Below are 13,275 nucleotides of genomic sequence, written 5' to 3' on the forward strand. Positions count from 1 at the left end.
AAGAAAAGAAAAGAAGTTGTCTAGTATACAATACAGGCCTCAATTTGAGAAAGGAATTTATGTATGGAGCACAGAGTTATACAAATGTGAGTTATGGATTGTGGCAAAAGTGGAAAAGAAAAGAGAATCAATGCATTTGAGATATGGCATCATAAATGAATGCCGAATATTAAATTGACAGAAGATATAATAAATGAGGAGGTTCTGAGCAGAACTGCCAGGAAGAAAAATGTATGATAATATTAACTAGAAGAAAAAGCCATGGATTGGAAAAATTGTAGGGAGAGACGAGGGACTGGAATATATTCTAGAATTAATTGAGGACATTAGGGGCATGTATTAGTCTCGAGATGAAGAGCCTGTATCAGAAGAGGAAATACTGGAAAACTAGATCAAACTAGTCAGAAGACTGATTTACAGTGGTGATGGAGAGAGGAGGGGAGGAGGGGATAGCACTCCATAAGGTATTCAGCAACATGTCTAGTGTCCTTCATGGTGGTATATCCAATCACAATCAATGAATTGATGAGGATCTCCATCTTTGTGGCAATATGTAACTTTTCTTTGTTCTATAAAATACATAACTGTCCATCACCTAAGTAAGTTTACATACGTACACAGTGATCAAGGTATAAAATGAATAGAAAGTCAGGTAGAGCACTAATTATGGTAAGTTACAGCCCCTTCTAGTGCAATACATTTCTGAGTAAACATTATTTTATTGTTATAATTCTTTTTTAGACAAGGACAGTGTTCTGCTCATAGGTAATTTTAATGCCAGGATTGGAAATTGGAGAGAAGGGTATGAAAAGGTTATGGGTAAATTTGGAGAGGATATGGAGACCAACAGGAACAGGAAACAACTCTTGGATTACTGTGCCAGTATGGGCTTAGTAATCACAAACTCCTTTTTTAAACATAAGAACATTCACCGGTATACTTGGGAAGGCAGGGGAACCAGATCTGTCATTGACTATATAATAACAGATCAGGAATTCAGAAAGGCTGTGAGGGACACACATGTATTCAGGGGATTCTTTGATGACACTGATCATTATTTAATCTGCAGCGAAATTGGTATTGTGAGGCCGAAAGTGCAGGAGGTCAGGTCCATATGTAGGAGGATAAGAGTGGAGAAACTTCAGGATAAGGAAATCAGACACAAGTATATAACAATGATCTCAGAAAGGTACCAGTTAGTCGAATGTAATCAGTTACAGTCATTGGAAAAGGAATGGACAAGGTACAGGGTTACAGTACTAGAAGTGGCTAAAGAATGTCTTGGAACAGTAGTGTGTTAAGGTAGGATGAAGCAAACAGCATGGTGCAGTGACACAGTTAAGGCAGCCTGTAAAAGGAAAAATAAGGCGTATCAAAATGGCTACATACTAGAACTCAGGTAGACAGAGAAAGTTATGTTGAAGAAAGAAACAAAGCCAAACAGATAATTGCAGCATACAAGAAGAAATCTTGGGAAGACTTTGGAAACAAGTTGGAGACTTTGGGTCAAGCTGGTGGAAAACCATTCTGGAATGTAATTAGCAGTCTTTGAAAGGGAGGTAAGAAGGAAATGACAAGTATTTTGGACAGGTCAGGAAAACTGCTTGTGAATCCTGTGGATTCCTTGGGCAGATGGAGGGAATATTTTGAAGAGTTGCTCAGTGTAGGTGAAAATACGATCAGTAATGTTTCAGATTTCGATGTACAATGGGATAGGAATGAGGATGTAAATAGGATCACATTTGAGGAAGTGGTGAAAATGGTCAATAGATTGCAGTGCAATAAAGCAGCTGGGGTGGATGAAATTAAGTCGGAACTCATCAAATACAGTGGAATGTCTGGTCTTAAACAGCTACACAGGATAATTGAAATGGTGTGGGAGTCAGGACAGGTTCCATCAGACTGGACAAAAGCAGTAATCACACCAATCTTTAAACATGGAAACAGAAAAGATTGTAACAACTACAGAGGTGTCTCTTTAATCAGCGTTGTGGGTAAAATCTTCTCAGGTATTGTTGAAAGGAAATTGCGAGTATTAGTTGAGGACCAATTGGATGAAAATCAGTGTGGGTTTAGGCCTCTTAGAGGTTGTCAGAACCAGATCTTTAGCTTATGGCAAATAATGGAGAAGTGTTATGAATGGAACAGGGAATTGTATCTATGCTTTATAGATCTCGAAAAGGCATATGACCGGGTTCCTAGGAGGAAGTTATTGTCTGTTCTACGAGTTTATGGAATAGGAGGCAAACTTTTGCAAGCAATTAAAGGTCTTTACATGGATAGTCAGGCAGCAGTTAGAGTTGACGGTAAATTGAGTTCATAGTTCAGAGTAGTTTCAGGGGTAAGACAAGGCTGCAACCTGTCTCCACTGTTGTTCATATTATTTATGGATCATATGTTGAAAACAATAGACTGGCTGGATGAGATTAAGATGTGTGAACACAAAATAAGCAGTCTTGCATATGCGGATGACTTAGTTATGATGGCAGATTCGATTGAAAGTTTGCAAAGTAATATTTCAGAGCTAGATCAGAAATGTAAGGACTATAGTATGAAGATTAGCATCTCCAAAACGAAAGTAATGTCAGTGGGAAAGAAATGTAAACAGATTGAGTGCCAAATAGGAGGAACAAAGTTAGAACATGTGTACAGTTTCAAGTACTTAGGATGCATATTCTCACAGGATGGCAACATAGTGAAAGAACTGGAAGCGAGGTGTAGCAAAGCTAATGCAGTGAGTGCTCAGCTACGATCTACTCCCTTCTGCAAGAAGGAAGTCAGTACCAAGACTAAGTTATCTGTGCACCATTCATTCTTTCGACCAACTTTGTTGTATGGGAGCGAAAGCTGGGTGGATTCAGGGTACCTTATCAATAAGGTTGAGGTTACGGATATGAAAGTAGCTAGGATGATTGCAGGTACTAGTAGATGGGAACAATGGCAGGAGGGTGTCCACAATGAGGAAATTAAAGAAAAACTGGAAATGAACTCTATAGATGTAGCAGTCAGGGCGAATAGGCTTAGATGGTGGGGTCATGTTACACGCATGGGAGAAGCAAGATTACCCAAGAGACTCATGGGTTCAGCAGTAGACAGTAGGAGGAGTCGGGGTAGACCAAGGAGAAGGTACCTGGATTTGGTTAAGAATGATTTTGAAGTAATAGGCTTAACATCAGAAGAGGCACCAATGTTAGCACGGAATAGGGTATCATGGAGGAATTTTATAAAGGGGACTATGCTCCAGACTGAACGCTGAAAGGCATAATCAGTCTTAAATGATGATGATGATGATGATTATGATCTCTTCTGCTAATCTTGTTTTGATATTAAATGCAAATACTGACAGAAGGTGAACTTTTCCTTATGATTAGACATTGGTAATGAAATAATAATACATACTTCTATGAACAAGGACATCATAACAAGCCAACAAGATCTGGTTCAATCATAGCAAAAACTAAAAATGTGAACAGAAAGCAAAAAGAGAGGCAAAAAATCCTTTTGATGTTGTTGTTGTTGTGGTCTTCAGTCCAGAGACTGGTTTGATGCAGCTCTCCATGCTACTCTATCCTGTGCAAGCTTCTTCATCTCCCAGTACCTACTGCAACCTACATCCTTCTGAATCTGCTTAGTGTATTCATATCTTGGTCTCCCTCTACGATTTTTGCCCTCCACCCTGTCCTCCAATACTAAATTGGTGATCCCTTGATGCCTCAGAACATGTCCTACCAACCGATCCCTTCTTCTGGTCAAGTTGTGCCACAAACTTCTCTTCTCCCCAACCCTGTTCAACACTTCCTCATTAGTTATGTGATCTACCCATCTAATCTTCAGCATTCTTCTGTAGCACCACTGCTACTGTGTTAACGTCCTTTTGATGATGATGCTTATTTTCTTGAGATGTTATACTGAAGAACTTCAGCCAAGGAAACTTAAAGAAATATTTGGGCACTGCAGGTAATGTCTGGGTACACCATGACATAAAAATGTATTGAAAACAACTCACCTTGCTTGGCAAGAAGGATGAGCGTTTCCACTGCAGCACTGACAGCATTACGTTCAGGAGGCAGATTCTCCTTAAGGGCCTTGTAGATTGGATCAAGGATAGGATCTTCAATTGCCTTAGACTTTTTGCCTGAATGTACACTGAATGGTCTAGCAGATTTGTAGTTGGGTGGTTTCCAGGTTGATGGTTTTGTAACAGGGATTCCTGAAGTCACAACTTTTTCTTCCACTTCACATTTCGCAACACTAATTGAGTCTGTTTTGATAGGAGATGTAGGAACAGGAATACCACTACTGTCATTTATATCACTGCCACTAATGGTATTTACTGTTTTATTTTTATTCACATCAGACACAGCTGTTTCTTTTTTTGAATCGCCAAATTCTGTTTCTTCCAACTCTTCCTTCCCCCTAAGATGTTGAGTGACAGGTGTCAGGAGTTCCTGAAAAAACAAAATAAATAAATGGAATGAACAATGACTTCCACATAACCAATACTTCACAAAATCTGATGGAACATTGCGCAACTGTCTCTATCAAATACTTAGCCTGTATTAAGTGAATTTAGCAGAATAATTTCAACACCATCCCAGTTGTTGAAAATTCCGCTAATTTACGTAATAATTTTGGCATATAACATTCTCCTGTAACACTGTAGAGACTACACTATTGACTCACATACATAGAAACTGGTTACTATGGGAGAGTCACCTAGAAAAATTTCTCGAAGTTTCTGCAGACATTCATTTGGTGAATTTTTTGTGCAACAACCTCAGCAGGAAAGCCTAAATCCAATGATTTCTTTGTTTGATAAAACATTTGATATAGATTATGTATATAATAAGAAAAATGTTACAAACCTTGTCACAAAAGAACTTTCACAGTCTTAAGATATTACGAGCTCCATGTCTCGTTATGATTAATTAAATATAGGTTACAATAAAAAGTATCCCATGGCATAATTATTAAAATTTTCTGTGCTATTTAATAGTGGGCAAATGTATTATCTATGTAAATCCATTTTTTTGTCTTTGTCTGCAGATAATATATTTTCAGAGGATCATGAATTTGATTTCTGCACACATGTCCTCATTGCTGACTGAACTGAAATTTCATAGCAAGCTATATCTGTGACAGTGTGTACCATTGCATATTATTGAAATTTTAGAGCAAAAGGCTAATTTTTTTCCCAACACTACCTCTAACATCCGACGGTCTGAGGTTGCTGCACTTTTTCTTCACAATGTAAGAGAGATATTATGGAGTTTAACCATCTTCCTCTTTCCAGTTCAAATTATTGTTGTGTTTAGTAATATTAACTGTCTCTCTGTACAGTCTATACGTTATCTATTCATGGCTACTAGAACCTGGGTCTTATAAAACTGAATCTTGCAGACTCATGTTTGCAGTTGCTCTGCCTGTTTCTTTTCTTCAAGAATTGCCTTAATACATGTTTCTTTACTTTTCCACCATTCCCTTAGGAGTACCAACATGCAACTGCATACAAAACTACATGTATTCTGTAAATTTCTTTCTTTCTAGTGGCTGGCAGATATCTAGGTTGACTTTAAACATACGTATATCTTACTTTAGGTTTTGTGTACCACAATGATGGCTGTTTTTCAAAGTTCTATCCTATATAGTCAGTCACATGATTAACAAAGGGCAGTCACAGACTGTAATTTGAATCCCAAAGTGAGTAACAGTTAGTTATGTTGCTTTTTGATTTACACTGATGTCCTAGCTACCTTCTCTTTTCTTGAAAACTAACAAATTCAAAAATATGCTCTTCCTTTTAACTCCTCCACCATGGTGAATTGTTTCAGTTCAGTGTAATTCAAGTATTAGTGAAAAGAAACATAGCTCCTTTTTTATGTGTCCACAGTAAAAATCTATCATCCACATAACAAAACCAGGTATTCAGCTTTCTAACAGCAGTTCTCAGTGTCTGTTATTCAAATTTTTCTAAAAAAAATTTGCCATCACTAGGCTTAAGGAACTTTCCGCATTACCCCATTAATCTCTACATAAAACAAATTGCTTTAAATGGCTCTGCAATTTGGGCAGGAGAAAATTTGATCTAGTTGTTTCAATGCCTCATTTAGCCACAACAAAGCTGACTAATATGTCCTCCAGCTACATTCGCAGCAAGATACTGTGGGCAGTGAATCAGTCATGATCCCCTTGTGAAAATTCCATCTGGAGAGATGGAAACACTACATTTGCATAGAAAGTCCATACAAACAAGACTTTAAAAAGGCAGAAAATTTTAATAATCAAAACATCTGTGGTGTAAAAGTTTACATTCAAATGGAACCCCCCTCTGATGCATTTTATTGTGATTCACAAAAGACAGATGTAGATATATGGCATTTGGAGTATTTATACAAGTTGGAGCTGTCATTGTGATAGAAAAAGTGCATCTAATTATGGACAAGGAACATTAAAAATAAAGGAGAATGTTAATGAAGTCAGAGAGTGGCTAGAAGCTTTTCATTTGTATTGGTACCTCGAGCCTTACTTGGTCTCCTTTGCAAAATATTATTTGATTTCCTCTTTCCTGCCAGTGAAATGTTTTTTCTAATATTTGTTCAAATGCAGGTAAAACATATAATCCTTGATCTGTATGTTGGTGTGAATTTTCACTTATGACAACTTACTGACCCAACTGCACAACTTGATCTCCAGCCTGAATGTTGAAAATTGTCATCTGTAATTAATGACATTCTACAGCTTACTATTCTAGAAAACAATAAAATTAATATCTATCCCTAGTAATATGGCTATTCTGTATAGTGCACAGTTGTAAACTTTAACTATTATTTTCAACATCATAATACATGCATGTACACATACATAATTTTCACATACATTTTGTCCCATTGTCTAAACATGGAGCAAAATTGTGTGTATGTGTGTGTGTGCATTACAATCATGGAGAGAACAGATTGCTACTCACCATGTAGTGGAATGTTGAGTGGCAGACAGACACAATGAAAAGACTATCAAACAAGCAAGCTTTGGGCCACAAAGCCATTCTTCCAAATTAGGTCACATACACATGCACACACACTCATGCAAATGCTACTCACAAACACATGACCACCGTTTATGGCTGACAAGGCCACACTGTGAGCAGCTCCCCCTGATGGGAGAAGCAATCTGGGTGTTGGGGGGAAGGAGGAGAGGGAGGGATAGCAGGATAGGGCTGGGGGATGGTAAAGTGTTGCTTTTGGGAGCATACAGGGTCAAAGTGGAGAGAGAGTAGGGCAGCTAGGTGCAATCAGGAGGTTAGGCGCAGGGCAGGTGGGAAAAGGAGGGAAGTAAGATGGCTGTGGTTGTGTTAGTGGAATAGAGGACTGTGTAATGCTGGAGTGGGAACAGGGAGGAAGTAGTTGGGCGAAGGACAATGACTAATGAAGGTTGAGACCACAAGTGTTACAAGAATGGGGAATATATGGAATATATTGCAGGGAGAGTTCCCACCTGTGCAATTCAGAAGAGCTGGTGTTGATAGGAAGGATTCAGATGGCGCAGGCTGTGAAGCAGTCATTAAAATGAAGAACATTGTGTTGAGTAGCATGCTCAGCAACTGAGTGGTCAGCTGTTTCTTGGAAACAGTTTGTGGGTGGTCAAATATTTGGACAGACAGCTTGTTGGTTGTCGTGGCAACATAGAACACAGCTGGTTTCACAGGTAATGGCCTTTGATGAGATAGGTGATGCTTGTGACCAAACTGGAGTATGTGGTGGTGGGAGGCTGTATGGGGCAGATCTTACATCTAGGTCTACTACAAGGATATGAGCCATGGGACAAGGAAATGGGAGCAGGAGTTGTTCAAATGGTTTAAATGGCTCTGAGCAATATGGGACTTAACATCAGAGGTCATCAGTTCCCGATAACTTAGAACTACTTAAACCTAACCAACCTAAGGACATCACACACATCCATGCCCAAGGCAGGATTCGAACCTGCGACCGTAGCAGTTGCACGGCTCCGGACTGAAGAGCCTAGAACCGCTTGGCCACCATGGCCTGCACAGGAGTTGTGTAGGGATGAATAAGTATATTGCGTAATTTCAGTGGATGGGAGAATACCACTGTGGGAGGATTTGGAAGGTTAGTGGGCAGGACAATCATCATGTCAAGGCACAACGAGAGCTGGTTGAAACTCTGGTGGAGAATGTGACTGAGTTGCTCCAGTCCTGGTTGGTACAAGTCAGGAGGGGAATGTTCCTTTGTGGCCAGGATAGTGAGACTTTGTGGGGGGTGACTGGAGAGATAATGCATCGAAAATCTGTTTCTTTACGAGGCTGGGGTTGTAATTATGGTATGTGAAAGCATCAGTGGCAGCTGTTAAAGTAGAGGTATTGCTGGTGGTTTGTAGGTTTAATATGAATGGATGTACTGACGTAGCCATCTTTGAGATGGAGGTCGTCATTGAGGAATTGGCTAGCTGGTTTGAGGAGGACCAGGTGAAGAAAATGGGGGAATAGGTGTCGACATTCTGGAGGAATGTGGATAGGGTGTTGTCACATATGATCCAGATCACAAAGATGTCATTAGTGAACCTGAACCAGGTGAGGGGTTTGATATTCAGGGCCCATGAATAGATTGGCATAGGTTGGTGACATACAGGTGCCCATTGACATACCACAAATTTTTGTAGATGATGACTTCAATGGAGAAGCAACTGTATGTGAAGATATAGTTGGTCATGGTGACCAGGACAGAGGCTGTAGCTTTTTGGGCCTTGGGAAAGGTAGTGTTGAATAGCAGCAAAGCCATGAGCATAGGAATGTTAGTGTAGAGGGATGTGGAAACAATGGTATGGCAAGATTCAATGTTAAGAAACTCTGTAAAATTAACATGGGATGATTTGTTTTGTTAACTTTGGTCCACTTGTTAACTTCAGAGCATTTCTTAATATCAAATTTTTCCTCACCATCATCCCCAAAATTCCTCAACTTGCAAGATAATCTTACATCTGTAGACAGAATTGCAACCACCACCTAGAAACTGATCCTGATCTTATAATCCTATCTGCTGTTGTTTTGAACCACAAGGATTACCTTGCAGAAGGACTCCGCAGTTGTCAGATTCAACCAACTACAAACCCAGCAACAAAGACCCCACTTCAGTATCTCAAATCCTTAGTCCTATCCCAGAACCTCCCTCTAGAGTCTATGTCTCTCATCATCCCTCCATTCCCTGCACTCCTACCTTCTACATGCTTCCTAAAGTCCATAAACCCAACCACCCAGGATGCGCCGTTGTGGCTGCTTACTGTGCCCCTACTGAGAGAATCTCTGCTTTCATAAATTCACAATTTTAGCCCACTACCTGCAACCTACCACCCTACATAAAAGATACCAATCATTTCCTTCACTGACTCTCTACAGTTCCTTTCCCTTTACCACATGGTGTCCTGTATGTCAATATTGATGACATGTCCCTCTACACTAACATTCCCTATGACCACGGCCTTTCTGCTACTGAACACTACCTTTCCCAATGCCTGCAGGATTCCAAATCTACAACCTGCTTCAACTATGTGCTCACCCACTATTACTTCTTTGAAGGCATCACCTACAAACAAATAAATGTTATGGCTATGGGCAACCACATGGCGCCACTCTATGTCAATCTATTCATAGGCCATCTAGAGGAATCCTTTCAGACGACCCAGAATATCAAATCCCTAACCTAGTTCAGAGTCACTGATGACATCTTTGTGATCAAGGGCGAGGAATACCTATCCATGTTCCTCCAGAACCTCAACATCATCTTCTTCATTTGCTTCACCTGATCCTCCTCAACACAACAAGCTTCCCTCCCTCCAACCCCCCCCCCCCCCCCCCCTCGATGTTGACCTTCACCTCGAAGATGGCTACTGACCTCAGCCTATATCAAACCTGCCAACCGCCAGCAATACCTCCACTTCCACAGCTGCCACCCATTCCATACCAAGAAGCCCCTTCCTTCCATACAGACATATGCCTGTGACAGGCAGCCCCTCTCGAAATATACCAAGGATCTCACTCAGGCCTTCACAGAACATAATTACACTGCCAAACTTGTACAGAAACAGATCTCCTGTGCCTTATCCCCCTAGTCACCCCCCCTCCCACTCCTCCTCCCAAAGTCCCACCATCCTGCCACAGAGGATCATTCCCTTCCTGACTCAGGACCATCAGGACTGGAACAAGTGAATCACATTCTCCACCAGTGTTTCAACCACCTCTTGTCATGCTCTAAAATGAGTTATGTCCTACACACTGTCCTTCAAAACCCCCCCACAGTGGTATTCTACTGTCCATTGAAGCTACATAATATCCTCAGCAATTCCTACACAACCTCTGCTACCAATTCCTTGTCCCCTGGCTCATGGCTAGCCACAAGGCCTGTCCCATGCAGCCTCCACACCACCACTTACTCCAGTCTGGTCACAAGTATCACCTATCCCATCAAAGGCAGGAATACCTGTGAAACCAGTCAACTGATCTACAGGTTAAACTGCAACCACTGCAGTGCATTCTACATGGGCATGACAACTAACAAGTTGTCTGTCTGCATAAATGACCAACCACAAACTATGTCCAAGAAACAGCTGGACCACTCAGTTGCTGAGCAAGCTGCCCAACAAAATGTTTTTCATTTTAATGACTGCTTCACAGCCTGAACAACCTGGATCCTTCCCACCAACACCAACTTTTCAAAATTGTGCAGGTGGGAACTCTCCCTGCAATGTATCCTTCATTTCTGTAACCCTCCTGGACTCAACCTTCATGAGTAATTAGCATTCACCCACCTATCCCCTCCATGTTCCCAGTCCAGCATTACACAGCCAGGAAACATCCGTCTATTCCACCAACACACCCACAGCTCTTTTACTTCTCTCCTTTACCACATGCCTTGCCCCCCTGCCCTCCATCTAACCTCCCGACTGCAAGTGGTTGCTGTAGCCTCCCTCCGCCTCACCCCTGTATGCTCCCACAAGCAGCACTTTATCATCCCCTAGCCCTCCCCTGCTATCCCTCCCCCTCCTCCTTCCCTCCACCACCCAGATTGCTTCTCCCGTCATGTGCAGCTTCTTCCAGTCTGGCCTCGGCAGCCAGAGACAATGGTCGTGTGTATGTGTTGCGTTTGTGTGTGTATGTGTGTGTTTTGGGTAATTTGAAGAATGTCTTAGTGGCTGAAAGCTTACTTGTTTGACAGTCCTTTTGTTGTGCCTATCTGTGACTTTGTATCTCCACTATATGGTGAACAGCTATCTATCCTTTCCATAACATAACATTGCAAGTGGTTGCTGTAGCCTCCCTCCGCCTCACCCCTGTATGCTCCCACAGGCAGCACTTTACCATCCCCCAGCCCTCCCCTGCTATCCCTCCCCCTCCTCCTTCCCTCCACCACCCAGATTGCTTCTCCTGTCATGTGCAGCTTCTTCCAGTCTGGCCTTGGCAGCCAGAGACAATGGTCGTGTGTATGTGTTGCGTTTGTGTGTGTATGTGTGTGTTTTGGGTAATTTGAAGAATGTCTTAGTGGCTGAAAGCTTACTTGTTCGACAGTCCTTTTGTTGTGCCTGTCTGTGACTTTGTATCTCCACTATATGGTGAACAGCTATCTATCCTTTCCATAACATTGTCGTTATATATACAGGGTGAACAGTTTTAATCAGTAATGAGTGTAACTTAAGATAGATATGAGATACAGAAAAATGTTTAGGATAAAAGTTGTAGGTGGCAAAGAGGAACACACATTGCTATTAACAGTCATGACATTGAACACCATTTTCAAGTTGATTTGCAGGTTAAAGTGATTTTTATAAAATCAGAATCCTAATACTTTATTTAAGATTTGAAAAATGTGGCAAATTTTACATATAAAATGCTACGTTATTCACAGTCATGATGAGATTAAATGAAGGTCAAATCAGTAGGGATTAACTCGGAACAAAAAAAGCATGCAGCAAAATACAATCTTAGATACAAATTGGATGAAGCTTACTAAGGAATGACAGGAAAGATGATTTGCTCAATAACTTGTAGATCAATGATCTATGGTTTTTTGTCTTCAAATGTCAAAATACCATTTATGTGTTGTGAAGCATTTATTTTTGCCAATAAACATGTTAATTAAAGCTTAAAATTCAAACCTATCTTTGCTCTTTCCAAATCTGAGTCACAAATAGGGACTTCCATGAAACATAACTCAACCTTTAAACGACCTGCGATAATTACCTAAAAGATCACAGTTATTGGTGATGATAGGTGACCCCTTATGCCCCTTCAAATTTTTATCTAACAATGTATTTTGCTATATCCATCCTCTATTCCTAGTTAAGCCCTACTAGAACTAAGAACACATTTTCCTATATGACCTTCATTGAACCTATATGACCTTCAATGGTTCATCACTTTGTATATACAAAGTCTGCCACTCTTTTCAATGGTTAGCTCAAACATTTGTATGTAGAAATTCTCATTACAAACAAGTCTCTGACACTATAATGCCAGATGATTGTCATTCTTTAGTCACAGCATTGTCATCGTGTGAATATTTAACTATCAGCACAAAATAAACAGCATTCATATAATGTAACTCAGGAACTGGTAGTTTTTTTTTATGGAGGTTTTAATTATGACTGTACAATGTTAAGTGTAGCCCATCTTAGCACAAATAGCAGTGTAGTGATAGTTTATTGTTAATAAAGTACACAAAGAATTAGTTTCAATCTGTGCCTTCCTTTTTATCAATGTATACCTTGACTTGTCCCACATTCCTGAAGGTTCTCATTCATAATGATGTCTATGAAACATCAACAATGAATGACTCATGGGACTGTAAATATGAGCAATGCTTCACAATCTCACAGGAGCTGGAAAAAGAAACAAAGAAGTGTGCAATAATTGACATATGGTAGGACAGATCGAATATAACCTTTATTAAGAGAGAACACCAAAAAATTGAGTCAAATGGTTTTGTTCCATTCTTGCTTGTCTGATGGTTTCTCTTAATCTGTATCAGTAACTATTGTATTGCTTCTCTCATCAAGCATTGATGCCTTGTCTCTCTCTTACTTTCTTTCTAATTCTGGAAGAAGAAACCTGAGATTGTTAATTGAGGCTACTTTTCTTGTCTCCCAAAAAAACCATCCCTTACACACTGTGGAACACAGGTCCAGTGCTAGTATTTTTATGCTGTTGTCAGGCTGTTCAGATCTCATTACTTTTGTTAACACAGTTTCTTCTCCATTGTATTATAGTATGCA

General features: G+C 40.3%; 1 protein-coding gene across 4 annotated transcripts in view; it reads right to left on the reverse strand.

The window, feature by feature from the left end:
- Positions 1-13,275, reverse strand: part of LOC126284284 (armadillo repeat-containing protein 2) — a 168,381-nt gene that overhangs the window by 113,159 nt on the left and 41,947 nt on the right. For all 4 annotated transcript variants that reach the window (XR_007551463.1, XM_049983110.1, XM_049983112.1 and 1 more), the window contains exon 5: positions 4,007-4,448. Coding sequence is in view for 3 of the 4 variants with exons in the window: in XM_049983110.1 (XP_049839067.1) it covers positions 4,007-4,448 (442 nt within the window). In the remaining variant the exon portion in view is untranslated. The remainder of the gene's footprint in view (positions 1-4,006; positions 4,449-13,275) is intronic.

The sequence above is a fragment of the Schistocerca gregaria genome, chromosome 8 (genome assembly GCF_023897955.1).
Source record: "Schistocerca gregaria isolate iqSchGreg1 chromosome 8, iqSchGreg1.2, whole genome shotgun sequence".
Classification (NCBI taxonomy): Eukaryota; Metazoa; Arthropoda; class Insecta; order Orthoptera; family Acrididae; genus Schistocerca; species Schistocerca gregaria.